General features: G+C 36.6%; 1 protein-coding gene across 1 annotated transcript in view; it reads right to left on the bottom strand.

Moving 5' to 3' along the window:
• The window catches only part of luzp2 (leucine zipper protein 2), a 107,559-nt gene that overhangs the window by 37,441 nt on the left and 56,677 nt on the right, over positions 1–13,441 (bottom strand). The window contains exon 2 of the mRNA XM_059564864.1: positions 8,564–8,675. Coding sequence (XP_059420847.1) covers positions 8,564–8,675 — 112 coding nt within the window. The remainder of the gene's footprint in view (positions 1–8,563; positions 8,676–13,441) is intronic.

Raw genomic sequence — 13,441 nt, forward strand, 5'->3', positions numbered from 1 at the left:
AGGGCTGTGAATCTTTGGGAAGGCAGCGATTCATTTCAATTCACGATTCATAGGTTTTCGATTCGATTCAAGAACAATTTTTGCAAATTTAGAACGATTCAAAAGTGCATTCACAAGATTATTTAAATGTTTCCCCTAAATTCTTTAAACGCTTAGTCAGAGGGCAAATTACACAGCAGCCTTTATGGTTAGAGAACCATAGGTTTAAAAAAAAAAAAAAAAACTTTTGTCTATTGTTAAATGCTAGTTTAATGATGCAACATGGCATACATAAAAAGTTATGTAAGCCAAGATTTTAAAAAAGAGCTTTAAGAGTATTATGTATAGGCTAACATTTTGTCACACCAGGGGCATAGCCATCATTTCAGAAGTGACAGAAATGTCAAATACAATCATTTTATGTATGTAGCCTGTATTATCATAATTATTATAAAAAAAAATTTATTTTTATTTTTTTTTTGCAAGGAATTCTCTTCTTTTTTATTACTTTTAATTAGCTGTAAGAAATCAAATACACTGCTGGACAATAATCAATCATTTGTAATCAATAATTTTTTCCAAATGGCAATTTTATTGATTTTTTTATATAGGCTACATTTAATTAGCAATTATTTTTATTTTCTGCACAAAATAAGGTAGAAAATATACTTTATAGTTTCTGTTATGTAATAAATGATGTCAATAAGCACTGTATCATTCATACATGTTATTTATTGTGTTTTGTTTTAACGTTTCATCAGTTCATTAAGCTTTTATTCAGTTTAGCTGCAGATAAAGCCTGGCACGTCTATGAGAGCGAGATCACTTCTCTTTCAGTCTGAAAACTTCTTTATCTCATTCTCACAGAATAAAATGTTATAGTAGCTATTAAACGTTTCGAACAGATTAGAGGCACGATTCACGAACACTGTTCAAGGTCTCCATTAATTTGTGCATTTAATGTGTATATATTTTGAAAGCATTGAATCGTTATGGAAATCCCGATTCATTCGATTCTTAGCGTTTTGAATCGATTACTGTCCGAGATTGGCAATTCACGATTCAAAAATCATGTTTCAAGATCGATGCATATGAATCGTCAGGGTTTGTAATCAATGCATCGAGAAAACGATTGAATCGTTACACCCCTAATATCTCATTTTGTCTTTTGGGGTTTACAAATCGGTTTATGGCTTAAATATTTCATGCGCACTTGTGGGCGGTGCTGAAACGCTGCTTTCATCTGATTGGTCGAATCGCTCCGCCTTCAGCATGTCTTTTCATTCTTTCAGCAGAATAAGAGTCAGTACGAGTGCGGCACTGTAATGTCTGAAACCACTGCTCACTGTTAATTCGAATAATATTTGAAACAGATGTGGCTGGGCACATAATTCGTGCTGCTGTGACTTGCAAGTGACCCCTTTAAATTATTTCTAGGTTATAGTATTGTATGAATATTGTCCCACTGTAAATACAGTGCAAATAGTTATGTCTCCTTGGATAAAAGTGAAGTGAAAATCAAAATCAATAATAGACTGAACAGTTCCATGATAATATGTTTATAACATTTATTACTTTCGTCTTTTAAGTCTAAAGGCACAAGGTATGTGTGTGTGACATTAATAAATAATTGTGAAAATTTATATAGTTAAACTTATGAAATAAATTAGTAATATTAGTTTTATTACATACTAAATTGAATGATGTTTCTCTTCTTAGTATTCTTTGTTGGGCTTGAGAAAGCCAACATATATTTAAACATTATTATTATTATTTATTATAAGAGTAATTGACACCGACTAGAACTTTAATGTTTCACCAAATTCAGCTCAGATCTTAAGACTTGTCTGACCCGCGTTGCTGTATAACTGGTCAGACTTAACTTCCCAAAAAATCCTAGTGACTTTTGTTACCCGAGCAATGAAGGCCTTAACACTTAATGTCCACTAGAGGGGGCGACAGGATTTCTGTTTACAATAGTTTAAGTGAAAAATATATACATGAATTTCATGTGTACTGCCATGAATATGCCATATCTGTGTACAAGAATAAACTTCACACTTCAAGCTGTACAACTTTTTAAAACTTCCCAATCTGGCTTTTTCAACCTACCTCCAAATTTATTTTAAGATATAGTTTATTCACACTGGTTTATGCATTTAATGTTTGTCCATCTGGAACTTTTATTTTTCATGAGCTGTATATTTTAAGATGTACTAGGTGTTGATAAATCACATGCAAAGAATGTAAATGGCTTTGACATTGTTTTTTTTTTTTTTAATTCGTTATTGAATTCTAAATAGGAAATTAAATGATCAAAATGTACACGGACCAGACGGGCTTTGGTTCTACTAGCAATTTGATTGGAGACCAACAGCCAATCACAATTGACCTTTAATTTTCTGATTGGTTGATTTTGTGGCACACTAGTAACGCTGTTGGAAATTGAGCGAGCGTGTGTCAAGAGTTGAGCGCGAGAGAGAGGGACTTGACAGGAGCGCAGAGAATAAGTTTGTGAGAGTGCACCTGAGTAAACTGCGTGAGAGGGGTTATTACTGCACGGTAATATGGATAATAGCAAACAAGCAAATACATTTATTGAGCAAATATATATATATATTTTTTGCGATTGTTAATTTCTGTTCAAAATATAATGTAATGTGCTTGCAAAATATAGTTCTCTGTGCTCAAAACGTACAATTACTCGCTCAGGATTGTGGCACAAAAATAACGCCATAATAGTCCACCCTGCTGGTGATAAAGGCATGAACAAGTTTCTCCAAGTCTTGACTGGAAACAAAACATCTAATTCTTGCAATGTTTTTAGATGATATTATGCTGATTTAGTTACTGCTTTGACATGATTACTGACACTAAGGTCTGTTTCCAGAACCACACCAAGATTCCTGACTTGACTCCTAGAGTCAAGGTATGCATTCACATTGAGAACATCATTGTTTCCAAGTGCAATGACTTCAGTTTTTTCCTTGTTTAACTGAAGAAAGTTCTGGCACATCCAAATGTTACTTTCATCTATGCATTGGCAGAGGGAGTCAATGGGGCTTTAGTCCCCATTGTAGAGCTAAGGTCAATATTCAGCAATCAAATATATTTATTTATCAATTACTGGACACATATTTGAAAGTTGAAAACAAACATTTTATCACTACAACAATTATTAAATGATCAATATGTTTTGATTTTAAATGTAGCCAGAAACATAATCAGAAAGTAGCAACAGAACTTGTCAAGGAGTATTAACCCAACTCCAACCACTGAATCTATAGAGGACACATACACATGTACACTTTTCATAAGTGCAATTGCACCAAGCACATCACATTCAATTACTCATTAATCCATGCTTCATTTTCGACTCCAAAATTCCAATAATTCCTGCCATTTAAAAGATGCAAAGATATATTTGTTTACGCCAAAAGAAATTAAGTCCATTCACACTTTATATCATCGCCATGATATGTATTGTAATATCATCCAGCCCTAACATGCAGTAATGCTTTAAACACGTTTGACAAGCTACTTGATAAAAACAAGTGCTCTTTTATTCTTTCATGTTAACTTAAGGCAAATCTGAATGATGCACTATTTTAACTTTAATCAACATGTTCAATTGACCATGACATCCTCACCTTATCTTATTCCAGAAAAATCGCTCACCCAATGCTGAATGTTGTACAGCTGCAGCTCACATAATAAATGTTGGGGTTGGGGGAAGGGGGTGTGTCTGAACTAAATCAGCAACCTGATAAATAGGTTGACTGGCACAAATTATTTTATGTATTAAAAAAATGCTAATCTTAAATGTATTTAAAAACAAATTACATTAGATGTTTGGCCAAAATAGTATTTTGTTTTTCAAATACCTATTTTAAATACATGTACCTGAAATACTACCCATCCCTGGATATGACCACCTTCTACAGTACAATAATGATTTTTACAGTAAGCCTGAAAAGACCAGTACATTCTTGAGAATGGTGCGTTGGTGGGGCAGTTCCAAATAATCTGTTTCCCTCCTTACAGAAACATCAGCAAGATCAGAGAGAGGAAATCTGACTAAATCTGAAATCTGACTTCTCATTATAGCCTCATTTCCATTTTCTTCAATCGACATAAGCCATGATTAATGGAATGCAAAACCTTGAAAGAAAAATATATTAAACCTTTCTCAGATAATTTCTAGAAATTACATCGAAGAATTCTGATGTCTAAGAGCGTTAAAATATGTCCTTTTTAACTTCCCCAATGGGAAGTCATGGGCTCTGTTGGGTTGTAACATATTATATGTACTCTGGATTACATAATCATGTGTATATAAAGATTAGGGCTTGTCACACCCCGCTGGGTTACAATTTATATCAATACTCTCTCCTTTAGGCATTCTACTAAGTAATTTTGCAACTACTTTTCAACTAACTCTTGTTAGAATCATAGTAGACTGTTAGGTTATGGTTAGTAGAATAAGTGGACATGTACTTGCAAAGTTACTTATTGTCAGTAGAATGTCTTTTGGGGGACAATCAAAATAAAGTGTGAGCAGATATTAAGCAGACAGACTACTAATACTTTGATGACTGGTATTTGACATGTACAGTATTTGCAAAGATACTTATAGTTAGTAGAATGTCTAAAGTGTTACCTTGCACTTAACCCCTGGGTTATCATCATGCTAAACCCTGCATTTAATGGTGCAGTATGTTAAATTCACAGCTAGCAGCTTAAATAGGTGCTGCAGTTCAAATTTAAAATATTGGAGAGTGTTATTTCTCATGCCCCCTCCTCCTCAGACTCAATGCTCATGTGGGTTGCTAGACTAAGAACACAGAAAGCATGGCTGTCCAAACTCTGTCTTTCTAGCCCTCTTATAATCAGAGGAGTGAGGTTTACCTGCACCGCTCTTACTAGCTGGCCTCCATTATACTAAACTTGCAAAACCACACTCCTATCTGGGTCATGGCACCAATGTAACCACTCAGGTTCTACTCACCTCACTCACTCCAAGTGGGATTCAACCCGATGTTTCAGGCAGGGATGGCGGGCACGCTAACAAGGACACTAAAGACCGCAACCTCTAGAGTCAGTCACTAGTGCACCTCTAGAAATCAGAGAAATGAGGTTTACCTGCACAGCTCTCACTATCTAGCCTCTGTTACACTGGCAACCTTGGGTGTTGAATTACTACTGAGTAAATTGGCAGTGGGCAGAATGACACAGACCAAAACAAAAACAGACATTCTGACATGGAACACACTTTGGCTAACTGTTGCATTGTTTTTTGGAGAAACAAATATGTGAACCTAGTATGTTTCTAAAATATCTGAAAACATATCATTGAATGCTTTAGTACAGTCAGAAATTTTCAAATAGTACCTTTAACTGCAGGTTTCACATTTGTAATTTAGAAGCGGTTTTAGCACACCTTTTTACCCAGGGTTAAGAAACACTGCTCCGGAGCAGGGTTACCAATGCTTTTGCGGTGTTACCACCTAAAGCAGCGGTTCTTAATTCCAGTCCTCGCGCCCCACTGCTCTGCACATTTTCTAAGTTTCTCTAATTGCTTTGGACGTTTGTTCTATTGGAACATAAGTGCCCTGCGAAGTGGACATCACAGGATATTTCGCCATGATTCCAGTTCGAAGCAAACGTATATGTTCCATTCAAAGTGCATTAAAGTGTGCGAGACGTGAATTTAAATTGTATTGATTTACAGAGGTATATGATGTCACACTTTTCCGTGTGTGCAGACGGACGTTGTGCAGTGCAAATCCGTGAATAAATGTTCCGAAGTGAAGTAAACTTCAACAGATTTCCCCTGCTCAGGGAGTAGGAAGCAGTAAACACTGTGTAGAGACCATGTCAATCAGAACACAGTTCATGCACAGAGATCCCTTCTAACTAGCTGATTATCTGAATCAGGTGTGTTAACAGAGAGACATACAATATGTGCAGAGCACATACGTCTCTCTTTGTTAACACACTTGCAGTGAATAAGTCATATTACTTTTATACTGAGAAAAATCTGACAATATCGATAATAATGCATTCGGCAGTATAGCCTATTATGGAAGCGCAGTGCTATAGCCTTCATGTAAGCAGGTTGGGTTACGTTCGTCCAATCGATGACAATGACACCAAAAATATGCAAACATGAAAGTAAACTCAGGCATTTAGGAATGTAAAGTGTGAAACTAGATTGTGAATACCCAGGATTAATTGCCAATTCAGTGTAAATTATGAAAAGTGTGAAACATGAAACTAGATGACGCAGGATTCCCTTTACCTGGGGTTTAGAATGGCCCAGGGTTAACTATTTGCAGTGTGAAAAACCCTACTGTAATCTTCTGGAAACATAATTACATTACATAATTTTATATATGTAGCAGTACTTAAAACAACAGCACTTGACTTCAGGACACTTTCTGATGTGACTAGTATTGCCCATTACTGTTGCTTTGTCACTTTGCCGCTTAGACTTCTCTGTGTTTCCAGTGAATAACAGTGGCAAAGCTTTGTCAGGGGAAGACCATCTGTGCAGCTGTTGAGTTGTATTGAGATTGGCATTGCAGTGTCTATTCAGGACAAGCTGGCAGGAATGTGCCGGCACAAACCCACAAACCCCTGCCAAGACTACAGGCTCCATCAGGCGAAATGTAATGATGATGAGCAGCACTCTGGGGAGATCTCATTATAAAAATAAACAGTATGGACAATAAATCTGCAATACAAAAAGGCTAATCGGTCACATGTACATAATTGATCATGCTAAAAAGGTCATAGTTGATCATGCTTTTAGAACAAATTCACTGGAGATATCAGACTTGAACTCAAGGGATCTAGCAGCTTGGCGCAGGGCCAGGCTGTCTCCGGCTGCAGTCCAGCAGTCGGGGCCCTGAGGTTCTGCTGCTCTTGCATATCCAACAGAGCCGGCACATAGCGTCCTTACAGAACCATTAAACTTATTTGCAGGAATCCCAGTGACCCACTGAATTGCAATGGAAAGATCATCCAGAAACACACCTGCGTCAAAATCACGATGACCCATTTCAGTGGTGGATATATTTGTGACAAAAAAAAGAAAAAAAAAGTGTTTCTGTCAGTTTTATTTAGGCCGTTATTGTCCTTATTCATTATCGCCCCAAGCCCTTCAACAAAACAATAAATCGCTCTATGAATTAGACTGAATGCATTTGGAGCGTATGATTTTTCTCAGGCACCATTGCTTGATTGACTGCCATTGGACAAGGCAATCCAGTATTTGATTGACTGGCTCAGAAGCCTGGAATAATACATTCTCTTTGTGGCTAATCTGTTTCCATATGTGCTAGCCCCGCCTTACTTACCACACTTGGCAGGTTTACTAATGCAGTTTTTTTTTTGTAGTTGCTACATATTGGTTGTATTTTATTCTATTTTAAATATTATTGTTTTGTTTATTGGTTTAGTGGTTTCTTACGTTCACAGTACAAAATCCAGCAGATAATTGTACACATAAGAAGATTGCTCACACAATAGCATGTAATAGGGTGCTTTAATTTGTTTACCCATCTACTGTAGTTGAGTAACAAACATTGCAAAGTACATGAAACAGGCCTTATTTGTAGGCTGTAAATATTTGAGAGCAACTGACTACAGCATGCATGCTCAGTGAGGTTCATGCTTAAAGGGATAGTTCACATAAAAATAAAAACCAATCACCATTTACCGATTATGTGACTTTCTTTCTTCTGAGGAACATAAAGGATTGGATATTTTGAAGAATGTTGGTAACCAAACAGTTACCACACTTCCAGTGTATGGATAAAAACATTGAGACAAAATAATTGATAATAGATAAAATGATTGTTAAACAAATAAATACCTTGCTTTAACATTACTGTAGTTTTGTTAAGGATTCGTGAATTCCAGCTTACATTTATTTTACTGTTGATTCTGTTTAGAACACACAATTATTGTAATTTAATTTTTTATTGTATTTTTTGTTTCTCCAACTGCACTTATATTTTGAAACAAACATGAAATAATAATGAACAATAATATATTTATACATTAACACTAATTTGGAACAATAAATGCAGAAATGTTTTTTATTCATTTATACCTAGTGCATTAATTAATGTCAAAAATTGTATCTTATTGTAAAGAGTTACATTTTACTTACTAGAAACAAGATCCAGTTTAACTGGATTTAAAGAATAATTTAATTAAATTGTATGTTTTTTTATAGTTTTTTTTTTTTTAGGTTTTTGCAAATATACAAAACAAACCTCTGCCATAAATAATTCAATATTTCTTTGAAGTATATTTCTAAAAATGCCATAAAGTAAACATGTCAACAAAACATAAAAAAGCAAAACATGTTAAGAACATACTAAAATCACAGTAACAGAAACACCATTAATAGCATTACAGCTAGTGTAAAACTTTAGAGTGCCCACAAAGTGCAAGCATTAAATTATGTAATAAATATGCACTATGGATTATTTAAACATTCAAAGAATCATAAATCACTTTAACTTTCCCACCATCACATGGCCAGCCTAATGGAGGAAAGGAAGGTTCTTACCTGGAGGTTCCCCTTTATACTGTCCAGCTCCTTTGATGTTTTGGAAAGTTGTCGTAAAATTCCTGTCCTCTCTGTGAAAACCTCCTTCAGCTTCTTTTCCAGCCCCTCATAGCTACAGGAAGAGAAAAGAAATAGGAAGATGACTTCTTTAAATCTATAGGATGCCTGGCAAATTCATTCTGCATGGCAGGTTGCAGCAGGATGAAGGATTTGAAGCTATTGTGAGTGGATGATGAACTCAAGGAAAACATCCAATAGTTCATCATCAAATTCCTGAAAAAGAATTGTTGACCTGTCCTGGACTCAAAGTCACATCAGGCTCTCTTTCAGGATCTCATGATGTTAAATGTACCAGACAGAGAAAAATATGACCATTTTAAAAGCCCTCTAATATATAAATATATCAATGTAAAAGTTTTATGTTTTTCAGTTTAAAATAATTGTTTTCTATTTGAACATACTTCAAAATGCAGTTTCTTCTTGTGATGACAAAACTGAATTTTCAGCATAATTAGTATATAATATAATCCAGTATATGCTGATTTGGTGCTCAAGAAACATTCCTCATTATTTATGAAAACAAATAATATATTTGGGGAAATCGTGATACATTTTCAGAATATATCAGAATTTATATCCATAGAAATCCTTTGTAACATATAAATGCTTATAAATGCTGAATAATAGTATTAATTTCTTTAAAAAATAAATAAAAAATGAACAGTAATAAAATGCAAATTAACTAAATTAAATTGAATATGATACAATATTTACCTAGAGGGTCCATTGGGGTCAGGCTAAGCAGTAAAACCTGTAACTCTGTAAACTACTATTTCATTGCAAATATTGTTTGATAATATCTGATAAAAAACATCAAGCCTCACCTCCATAAATACACACAAATACATATTTATACTGTAGCTAGCTGTCAGAATATCAACACTTTGCCTAGTCAAGAGCAAAGCTTTACATAGACAAAAAAAAAAGATAAATAAATGATTATATTGTGCTATGGTTTTCTTTTGTCATCGTCACAAATACAAATCATAAATATGTTATGTAGAGTACAGTCAAATGCTTTCAACAAAGGGCTCTTTGCCAATGCATCCTGTGCTGCTCGGAGCTAAACCTTTAAGCTTTATGTCAGGGAAACTAAAGCACAGTCATATGAATCTCCTGATGAGAAAGCAAAACCTGCTGAATAAATAAATCATGCTGGAAAGCATCATACCTATAAAACTCCCACAGTGGGATGTCTGTGAAAATGATCAAGGGTGTGGGCTGTTAGAGACAGATAGAGATAGAGCCAGAGAGAAAAAAGTCATACTTCTCAATTCTAGATTTGATTATAATTCAGTGCAAGTGTGCTCATCTAGAGCAGACCTATGAAAGGTCAAAAATATTGTCTGGCTCAAACAAGGGGTCAGGGTACTACTGGTTAAAGTGACCCAGTTTTAAATCTTTAAATGTAATATCGAATAACACACTACAGATGAAAATACTATTATTTAAGATTTGTAGATTTTTTTTTTTAATCAGTACTTTTAATACTTTTTAAAATTGTACTCCTGTGTGTTAAGAAACAGTCATGATAGCATTTTATTTTATTATATTATATTATTTAATAAAAAAAAATAAGATTTGAAGGACACTAGAAGTGTACATTCAATACAATTAAGTGCACTTCTTTTTTACAAAGGTAAATTGACTTGCAGCATTAAAAAAAAAAAAAGATTTTAGTTTGTTGTGTTTAATTTTCCTCTATTAAAAAAAAATGTATAGAGAATTGTATAGAATTTCAGCCACAACATGAAAATAATTATCTACATAAAAGTATCAGCCAGAACTTTGAAATCAGCACAGCCGATTCACTGTAGCATAATACACGTGACATTTAAAGCTGCAGAAAAAAAATTAAATAAACTTTTTTTGCTTAAAAATTATCAAAAAAATTTTTAGCAAGTACTTAACCAGCCAGTGTTTAAAACTATAGCCTTACTTTAACTCGATTCACAACGTTAAGATTATATTAAAGATTTCTTATTTGAGTGGTACGGGTAGGTTTTCTTGGGAAATTCGATCAAGTCGAATTACATCACATCTGTAAACATAAAGAAGTTGTCCCGGCTAGTATGCTATATCACACATGAGGAAGCTGCAGGTGACGGATCGTTTATAGCCTTTTCTCTCATCAGCTGGAATAAATAGTGGATTGAATTTGAAAACAAACTATAACAGTAATAATAATGGGCACGGTATGAGGTAATATGAGTTAACCGATCATTAGGTTTCATCACCAGTGATAGCGCAATTTATTGTAATAGTTTTTCCTCAGTTGAACAAAAGTGGCAGTTGTTACTTGTTCAGATGACATTCTCCAGTGAAAATTCTTATTTGGGTCACTTTCAAGATGTAGAATCCACGAGTGCAGTATCCACACAGATGCAGTGACTGACAGCCACACATTAGATTCATCCAAGCTGGAGCCATGCAAGCATGATAATTCCGCAAATAACTGCAATTGCAGATTTTCAAATTGAGATGGCGACAAAGAGACAAAACTTACGGAATGCAGCTTTAAAATTCTGAGAAGGTTTTTAAAATCAAGTAACTTCCAACATCAGTCGAGTAGCTGCCGGGATCGCTTTCTTCAGATATCATCAACCTCATTTGGCTCAAGATACAAACAGCTATACAGATAACCACAGAGTCTGTTCTCCACATATGAGTAATAAATTGGTCATTTCTGTCAAGGGTTGATAATTATGCTGTGACCTCTTTTGACACAGCTGTTTTGGCAGGCTCTCATAAGAGAACCACAGAAAGTGTTCTAATGAGAATCAGCCTGTCAGACAAACAGACTTATAATCGCATGCTGCACTCTACGGCTCCTTGATGCCAGCGATCACAAAATTCTGATTAGAGCCACACCATGTGAAGGCTCACGATAAACCACAATCCTTCTTGAAGGAAGCTGTAAGGATCTAACAGAAACAATCTGCACACATGAATGGTGATGCTGTCTAAAAAAACTGATTGTTTAGTATGAAGGGAGCTTTGAATAACAGCACACGACAGGCAGAGAAACAACCACACACACACACACACAGCCTCATTAGTCTCTGTGCTTGATTTGAATTATTTGAAACTGATCTTCCTTAGTAATGAAGAAGTGCTGAGCCCTGGTCATTAATGTAGAAAGTGCAGAGTTTCACAAGTCCAGCACACTAGCTGCTGCTTCAGCTCAGTATGGATGTATAGGCCTGCGTCAACCGAGGTAAGGATCAGATGGAGTGTGACTGGGCTTTAGCCAGCGAGGCAGGACCCATCACTCCTCATCTTCCATTAGTCACTGCTGGACTGAACGTTTCCTGTAAAGCTAATGGCTTTACAGTGCAATTTTCTGTGCTTTCAGAAAGACTAATCCCATAAAGAAATTATAGCACCCTGAATATTAGAGAAACTGTAAAATTGTAAAATACTGGCACGACTATAAATAAGCACCGGGAGAGCACATCATTATCTTCTTCGTCTGAAGCTTGCGTCCGAAGCATGGCAGGAAGCTAGAATACACAGTGTCTCGTTTCCTACTCAGGGAACTATGGTTACATACGTAACCTGAGACAGTTCCCTTTCAAGGGAACTTCGAACTGCATCCTCTAGGGGCCGCTTTGGGGAACCGTATACCCACGCCGCCATGCTGAGGGGAGTGCAGGCCAGAATCATGGCAAGCACTAAGTACCAACTCTACCATTTCCATGGGAGTTGCCCCTGGGACGTTAGACGGCTGTCTGTGACAGTACCCTGAAAAGTGCGAACTTACCACAGTGTGGATTTCAGAAAGTGTGCAAAGACTTCACGTGCACACTTACCATAGCATGGATTTTCAAATACTGTTCTAAGGAGGGGCTCTCGTGGCACTCTGATAGTGCAGCTCTGATAGAGCAGCTCATAAATGGAATGTTACATCTCAAAACAGTATGATTGAGAGTCATCAACTCGATCTATGGAAACAATACTGGAGTGCTCTGGGGAAAACACAGAGAACTCAGTCTTATAAGAGAGGAGAACTTCGAGCTCAGAGTAGCGCGCTCATAGGCGACCCTTTTTTTTGGAAAAAGGGGAGCACTGCTAAGTTACCACGAGAATCACCCAAATAGCCCCTCATGTTGAGGGAAGCGATGCTTGAGGTGTTTAAACAAGTACACACTGGCTGAATGGAGCCCAAGGAACCAAGGTCTAATCATCTCAAGAAAGGGAACGAAGCGGAGCGCGTAACCCTCATCGTACAAGATTTCAGAAAGTTTGCAGAGTCTTGCGTGCAAACTTACCACTTGTGGATTTTTAGAAAGTGCGCAAAGTGTTCACGTGCACACTGACCACCATGTGGTTTTGAGAAAGTACACAAAGCTTAGCGTGTGTACTTAAAGGTTCCTAAGCATCGCAGAGGTACTGAATCTCACGGGAGAGGCAAGCTCAATTTCACAAACCTCGGGCGAGGGGAGCATCACCTGAGGCAGCATTTACTAGAAGACTTCTGTAACTGCCACCTCCACCTCCCGCCAGATGCGACAGCACCCCTAAGCGGCCAGGAGACCCCTCGGGGTGACCTGGCCGGACATTCATGAAATTCCCTGCAGTGCTGTGCCAGGCCTGATGATCAAAGAGGCTCCCTCAGAAACCTGTGATCTCAGCCACCTAATACCGGAACATGAAGCCGGATGGCTGGTGCTGGCAAGTGTTTAGTAAACACTGTAACTGAGCACTGCAAAAGGAAACTCACAGAGTTTATTAGTAGACACGTAACCACCAGCAATTAAATACACATAAGTATATACAGAGAGGGATACATTTACTCACCCACCCTCCTGCGCTGGA

The sequence above is a fragment of the Carassius carassius genome, chromosome 13 (assembly GCF_963082965.1).
Source record: "Carassius carassius chromosome 13, fCarCar2.1, whole genome shotgun sequence".
Taxonomy (NCBI): Eukaryota; Metazoa; Chordata; class Actinopteri; order Cypriniformes; family Cyprinidae; genus Carassius; species Carassius carassius.